The 7,848-nt window shown below is 54.2% G+C and overlaps 1 protein-coding gene across 1 annotated transcript; it reads right to left on the bottom strand.

Moving 5' to 3' along the window:
- Positions 1-3,169: 3,169 nt before the first annotated feature.
- On the bottom strand, positions 3,170-7,113 carry HER10_EVM0007888 (uncharacterized protein). Its single transcript, XM_035477428.1, has 2 exons — positions 5,994-7,113; positions 3,170-5,858 (listed from the first exon to the last, which is right to left on the bottom strand). Exons 1-2 carry the CDS (start codon positions 6,046-6,048, stop codon positions 3,748-3,750), a joined length of 2,166 nt encoding a protein of 721 aa, XP_035327019.1. The 5' UTR covers positions 6,049-7,113; the 3' UTR covers positions 3,170-3,747.
- Between the last annotated feature and the right edge of the window lie 735 nt (positions 7,114-7,848).

Here is a 7,848-nt window from a genome sequence, read left to right as displayed (position 1 = left end):
CTCCCCGACAACAGGGCGCCAGTCATGGGCTATCGGCTTCCACATGCCGAGCAGCAACAACTTGATCCGAAGGTCCGTCACTAGGAAATGAACGGTGTAGAACAAGTAGTCTCGAGCGAGCAAGAAATCCAGCGACTTACACGAATCGAAGGTCGAGCCGGATGTAGTCCCTCCCGGAGCACGGCATATGCGGCAGCATCAACAGAGTAGAGCAGGCATCCAATATGACATCCACAACCCCTGCCCAGCACACATCGACCACGGATACCAGCATGCGGCATCGCAGCCATCGCGGAACACAACATCTGGCACTTGCGGGAAAGAACACCGGTCAAGCTCTGTCAAAGGACGGCGCGGGTGCGCCGTTGGCCTGTCGGTAGCCGGATGCCCCTTCCCAACTCACCGTCTGCCTTGTTTGACGGCACGACTTGCCCTTGCGGACACCGAAGCCACGGCCAGGACGGCAGGCATAATGCAGATTACTCCTCCTGCGGCGGATGTCCTGCCTCATGTACGGTCCACGGAATACCAGCTCCTGCAAATCCGTTGTATTCCCATCATCCCCATCCCATCGGCTGCCCTACGATATGCCGTCTTCATCACACAACATCCCAACAGCACAAGGTGACCTGCATCCAGCTTGTCCCACGCACCAACGCAAGGTATGTTACCTCAGCCATGCAAGAAACCCCCATTCAGAAAGCCAAAGTACCTGATACACTTAGCAACCGCTCTCACAAATGCTTTATCTTTTCTCCTTCTCCCCACCGCCCACTCTCCTCTGCGATTCGTCCATGCTACGCGTCCCTTGGATCCCACTAACAAGACCAAAGTTACCAAACCAACCGCCGCCATCACGCGCGCCAGATTAGAGAAGAGCTAATGCCGAGCGAGACTTAAGCACCGCCCATCAGGTCCAGCTGGGTCACATCTTATACAACCCCCCACCCCGAAAAGCGAGCGCGAGAAAAAAGACAACGCATTGTCTGACCCAACCAGCAAGAAGCGACGGCGCATCTCGAGTATCCCAGCGCGAAGGAGGAACCCGCATGACAGGCCTCCCTCCTGCTGCCTGCTGCCGACCTACCCGCTTCCACCGCCGTCTTGGCAAATGCTTGACTCAATGTCGGGTTCTTCTCTTGGGACCGCGCAAGGCCTCTATCAGGTCTTCCAGCTCGTCTTCTCCTCCGGCTCATCGGACCCGATTAAGGATGCCCGTTTTCGGACCGACAGAGAGACGGTGTGAAATGCTGTAGCCACCTACCGGGCGGCCAACTCTCCAAAAGGTGGGCTCCGAATCCAGTCACCGTTACCATTCTCGAACGGGATTCCCAGATGGGGGTCAAACCCCGGTATATCCGTGTTTGCCGTCAGAAGGAAGAACATGAGGAGAGGGGGTACCAGCAGGCTCAGCAAGCCCCGAGGCATAACGAGGCCGACTTGGCGCGGCTCACGCTCGCCACAAGAATACCGGGAGAATGACGTCTCCGCGCCGTCGCGGGCATGGTCCTGCACCTGCAAAGCAGCACACAAGTACGCGGAAATGATCCACACACCGCCGCCGCCCGCGCAAACTCCCGGCCATGATGGGCAAGGGGAAATACCCGTTGCCAAGACTGTCATCAGTTTTCGGTCCCGCGTCTCTCGATCTCGCAGTGTGTGACGGTCATGGACTAAAAAGGATGTCCTGGGGTAGTTGGCCTTTCTAGTCGCCCACAACACTACGGCACATGCATTCTTGATTCCCTTTCTTATGCGACGCTATACTAACCTGACCGCTGAGGTGGAATGAAGAAGGAGGTTGACGGGGTCACTCGGTGCAGCAGCTAAGAAGCGCCGCTTCATCTCTCGCTGTTCTATCGCCAACTCACGCGCAACACTCGGGAAGGGGCGCCCATCGATCGTTGCTGAATTCCATATTTCCCGCATCAGACCGACCCCTTGAAGCGCGTGCATAATCGCGCATGGCCTCTTTTTGCCAGTCGGTTGCGGTCGCGGCCTTCCCAACGTGGTATTGACGGAAGCCAGCAGCACCACATGCTGCTACGGCTGCTACAATATCAACAGCGAAATAAACTAACTATTCAAGACTAGGAATCCGAGGAGGGGCACCGGGAGAAAGGGAAGGGAGGGGGCGTGTACCCACACTAACTACAGACAAACCAGACACACGGAAAACCCTCCATCCAACGAGAGAATACCGCGGGAAGAGACACCGTCGAATCACTCTTGCTAGCTGTGAGACTGGAAACCTGAGACGTGGGATGCACACAGGGCTGGGCTGACGGGCTTTGCCGGCCATCGGCTGGTCGTAACGTAGCTCTACTTCAGTCAGCCAGTCGCCCATTTTCATTCCCCCTAGCAGCCCGCAGGTTAGCAGCAACCACTTGCCGAGGGGTCGGGTCGTCGTCGCCCGTCCCAGGATTCCCAAACAGGCTTTCCGCGGCGACCTAGGCCAAGAGATGACGGTACAGTACCTCCAACCATCCAGGCAGCTCATCGTACCTACACAGTAGACTCTAAAAGGGACGAGGATATCGAGAAAAAGGCGGGGAAAATCAAGATCCATTGGATCCGCCAGCCGGCTGATTGGATCGCATACACATCCGCATACAACATGTTTTCCCAGCCCGGCTGATTCCAGCAGCTTGGCAACGGATCGGTGACGGTGGTGACGGTCGTTGCAAGAGAAGAAAACGTCGTGCTCGGGGTGTTGTGTTTCCTTGTGCTGGATACCGTTTCATTCACCCCTCTCCGCCTCTTCCTCAGCTGAGCCTGCTGCTAATGCTGCTGGCCTTTCTCCCTTGCCCAGCCTAGCTTCCGAGTTTACTTCCCCCGCGACATTGGCTGCCGCTGTTGGTTGTCTGCGCCGCCGGGGATGAAGGGGGGAGGATGAGGTCAAGTACGTCAGGAAGAAGTAAGATGATTATGCTTCGAGGTACTCCGTATTTCTAGAGACATTGCGCATCGGCGGGGGAGGCGTTGGAAGTTCGTCCTAGTTTGGTCCCATCCTCTCCCCCCCTCCTCCAGGTCGTATCGAGACAAACTTGGCGAATCCTTCGATGAAAGCCAGAGAGTCTTGGGTCTCACAGACAAGAGTTCCATTGATTTCACGCACACAAGAGGAAGTATACCACATTCAAGTTAACTTTTGTTTGAATTGTAAACTGCAAGGAGCTTCTTTCTAGGAGTGCTTTTGATCTATCCCGTGACCGACTGTCAAAGAAACTATCCCCCCATCTCTCTGCATCATTGTGCCTCCCCTCGGGACGTGGTCCCCCAATCCCTTGTAGTCCCGTTCCCTGCACTACGCGGGCGTACATCACCATTGAACTTCGCTTGTCTCTGGCGCGCGCATAGTATCAAAGAAGGTAATTTGATTATGTACGTCGATGCACCACCCCTGGGCCTCTTCTAGAGCCAGAGATGGCCGTTCTTGTTTCTGGTGTGCATGCAAACACACACAGGCATCTTCTGTGTAAACTCGCGACACGGCATATCATAGCCGGTGTTGCTTTCCCCAGGTAATTATGGGCTGTATTCAAACACAAATCAAGGCCGATCCTTTCCACGCCTTGTTGGGCCCTTTTCCTGGAGCCTTTGTGAACGCCAATTGTAAAAGTGAAAAAAAAAAAAAAAGTATGTCTCTCTGCATGCTCATAAGCTGGAACCGATTCCAAAGGATAGAACCGCAGCTATGCAGAAAAACAAACACGTAATGAGTCGTACAGTCGTGTCCGGGTGCAGTCAATAGCCCGACTGGCCCGGCATCTTTCCAAGTGAGTGGCCGTGGCTCTCCAATGGCAGATGGTTGTGGCAGAACACCCTCTTGGTGTTGAGCTGTGCACTGCCCTTCTTGGTAGCGTCAATGAGAAGAGCTGGGTCGTCGTAGTTCTCAAGCTGGCAGCACTCAATGTTCTTGACCCAGCGATGGTTGGCGATTTCTGAGATGGTGGCGCGCTTTGCGGGGTTGGGGTTGAGCATTGAGAGGAGCACACGACGAAGTGCTGGCGGGGAGACGAATCCATCAAAAGCATTGAAGAATGGGTAGTCCGACTCGGTGATGCGCGATCCAGGCTCAGGGTGCTTGGCTTCCCACTTCTGCCATCCCTTGAGCAGCTCAGCGTACTGGGGGTTTCCCTTAACCTCAGCCTTACTCCAGATGTTTCCTCCGAAAGTCACGTAAATCATGACAATCGCCGCGCTCCACACATCGAGACCTCGCGGGTCATACTCAGTCTCCTTTAGGAGCACCTCAGGTGCCGTGTACGGCTCGCTGCCACACATGCCAGGCTTGCACAGGCGGATTTCGGCGCACATGCCCTTGCCACACTGGCCGCCAGCTTCTCTGAAGCCAGGGTGGTGGCCAGTGAAAACTTCTGAAACACCAAAGTCGGTGATCTTGAGCTTGCTGTCTTTGGTGATGAGAAGGTTCTCGAGTTTGATGTCACGGTGAGCAATACCGTTGCTGTGAAGATAGTTGATTCCCTGGACAAGTTGCTTGAACAGGCAGAGGCGATCGGGAAGTCTTGCCGGATCTTGGAGGTATTTCTTCGCAATCAATCCAAAGAGATCACCCTCTGAACAATACTCCATAATGTGGTTCCAACGACCATGATCGGTGCAAAGTCGGATCGTCTCGACAACGTTGGGGTGGTGCAAGCTCTTGGCGATGCTGTACTCGGACTTGATCTTCTTCTCGTATTCTTCTTGCGTCTCTTGCTTTCTCTTGGCTCTGAACTCCTTGACTGCATAGAGCTCATTCGGGCACCCCTTTCGGCTCATCATAGTGACCTTGGAAGTAGCACCCTTTCCGAGATGTTTGCCATGGCGGCCAAACTTGGATAGGTACTCAAATTCCGCAAGGAGGTCGGCGACATCGACTTGGAAGTCGTCCGGGAGACTCAAGCTCATGCGTCGAGCCTTGACACCAACACCAGCGTCAGGCATCTGAGCCCATGGAGACGATCCCTCCAAGGGAAGAACAGGGTTGTCTGAGTGAGGATTGGGCGCAGACGCTAGATGACGGCTCTTCACGCGGCCCTCGAAACTGCTGGCTCGTCTCCTGCCCAAGACAGGCTTGACCTTCTCGGCGTGCTTTTCCCGTCCGGAAACATTGGCGCCGACGAAGTTGACAGCGCGTCCTCGTAGGTTAAGGCCGGTGGAAGCCCTGTTCTTCTTTTTGAAGTCATCTTGAGTAGGCATGTGCGAAGACTGCTTGTAGGAAGAAATGGTGTCTACAGGAGAACCTGGAGAGGGAGGTGAGTTCGACCTCGTGGTAGTGTGGGACTTGTTCATTGAGAATCGTCTACGATTTGAGGGTGCTGTGTCAATCAATGCACTCTCGGAGGAGACGTCGTTGGACTGGTCCAAGGTAAATCCGAGATCTGGTCTGTTTTGGGATGAGTTGGATCGTCGAAAGATGCTGGACATTGTCCGTTTAAAGCTTGAAGTAGAGCCGCGAGTGGGCCGTCTTGACAACGGAGTTGGTGGCGGTTCTTGGTCAGCAGCAGGTTCGGCTGCAGTTGAAGGGTTGATAGCGGTGGTAGCTTTCGGTGTGAGGTCTGACTTTGCAGGCGAAACCGAAGGTGTGGGTGCGGTGTCAACCAGGAGAGGTTTCGGAGTGGTCTGCACCTGATGGGTAGCGGTGAGATTGATGTCGTGATGGTCCTGACTAGGGCGGGTGGTAAACTCTTGGGATTGTCTCCCACTGCTAATGGGGGTCACAGGTTCATTCGGAGACTCGCTTTCGGACTCATCGGCTTCTTCGAGGATGGGAGAAGTAAGATCGGTAGGAAATTGACGGGGAGACGAGGACAGGCTACTCGAGTTTTGTTGCTCGGCGGAATGTTGCTTGTCTAGAATCGCAAGCGTTTATTAGCGACGGACGCCTTCAAGGGTGCTGCGGACGGAAACAGGGCGGGTTGGGAACAGCTGCTGAATGACGGAGGTGCAGCCAGGGTGCAATGACCATCAGACGTGTGTGAACGTACCTTGGGAGATGGAAGCGGGCTGGGGCACCGCCATGCTGGTGAGGACGGTCGCCATCGCTGTTCGGAGTGTGGCCGGTGGGCACAAGGACAACAGCGGAGGAGGGTGCTCTGATCAAGGATGGGCCAATACGTAATTGGACCACACACCACCGAGAGAGAACGCTTGGTACTGGTGCTGGTATCGGTACCAGTTGGTTTCTGGGAGGGCCAAGTCGGTAGGTAGTATAGTCCGCGGCGTTTCCGAGGGGTCTCCAATTCTTTGGTCTGGGCCTTGACGAATGGAGGGGGGGTTTGGTTGGGCGACGTGCGAGTAGTGTGTCCCCCAATTATCGGTCCTGAAGCACCAACGTGAAAGTCGAACTAAGCGATAAGTCGAGTCCAAAGCTGGCGAGGTGGGTTTATTGTAGGAGAAATCGGGAGGCTTGTAGGCCAAAATCCGAAGACGCAAAGGAAAGGGAAAACAAGAGAGTTGGGGTTTCTTGGTCTTTATCCCATTGCTTGAGGCTGCTGCATGCGTTTATTCTGCGTCGGGATGTTGTCCGGCGTTGGTGGATTTCTGTGTCGAATCAGAACCACGACGAGACTTTTTCGAGTACAGAAGACCGCAAAATCAGAATAGGTAGACTGGCTCTGTGATCCGTGTATACGTCCTTGTCGAGCGGAAAGCTGTAGGTGTCTGCGCACGCGAGCGTATGCGGTTCTTGGTGTAAGGTGTTGGGAGAAGCAGGCAAGGTGAAAATCGGGTCCAGGTCCTTGTCGAAGGAATTCGTCTTGGTATCGGAGTGACTGGCGTTTGGTTTGTAGAAGACTGCAGGTGCCAGAGGAGGTATATGTAGAAAAGCAAAGTGAATTGCCGATCGATGTCTCTTTCCTTGGTGAATGTTGTCTTGGTATTGACCAAGGTAGACGACCGTGATGAGGTAAAAGTTTGAGGTGTTTGGGATGGATATTAGTCGAGGATTAGGTCAGAGGAAGAGTAGAAAGAGAGGAGAAGAGGGCATGAAAATAATTCAGGCGTCCATCCTTATTCCGTCCTGGTCTTGGGAGGTGGGAAGGCTGCGAGTTTTGAATCGTCTCGCAGGGGAAGATAAGTCGCGGTAGTAAGGGGGGAGGGAACGGGTTCTCGATTTGGATGAAGACAAGCTCGAAGAAGGACCCCGCCGCTGCGCTTAGAGGGGCGTGGGAGTTGGAAAGAGGAAAAAAAAGACTCAAGAGAGAGAGCTATTTTCCGCCTCGGCCGGGTGTGGGAGTGGAAGATTGTACTGTATGAAAGTGGATGGGGAAAAAAGTTGGGTGCACCAAGTTGGAGGACTGGGGACTGTGGACCGGGGGGAGAAAGTGAGAGTGGAGGGTCTGCAGTTACAGTTGCAGGTGTGCAGGTGCAGACTGGTCAAGGTCAGTCAGGTACGGGGTACGAAAGCGCGGGTGGAAGAAACGCCATGTATCTTTTACTTTGGTTGTTTTCTGGCACTCGCTGACCACTCTGCGGCCAGCCCCGGTTGAGAACCTCGAAGAGACGATGTACGGATAATCACAATACCTTAGACGGTACTGGGTCCTTTGGTGGTGAGACTGAGAAGGGATACTCCGATACAAGTAGAAAATGGCACCCAATGGGATGGAGGGGTTCTGGTGGCGGCATGCTTTCCTTCCTCCTGAGGCCTTCTTGGAAAACAGAAACAAAAACGGCAAGTGCACGCAGGCAAAAGGGAGGCAGGCAAGAGCAACCAACAAAAAAGTAAGTACCTACCTTACCTTCTACACGAAAGATGGAAGCCAAGGCAAGTACGGATACCTTCCATTTCCTCACGTTTACACTGCTTCCCCTGGGATACATGCTCCGTACACACATGCC

The sequence above is a fragment of the Colletotrichum scovillei genome (genome assembly GCF_011075155.1).
Source record: "Colletotrichum scovillei strain TJNH1 chromosome Unknown Contig00011, whole genome shotgun sequence".
Classification (NCBI taxonomy): domain Eukaryota; kingdom Fungi; phylum Ascomycota; class Sordariomycetes; order Glomerellales; family Glomerellaceae; genus Colletotrichum; species Colletotrichum scovillei.
This window is presented reverse-complemented; position numbering and strand designations above follow the sequence as displayed.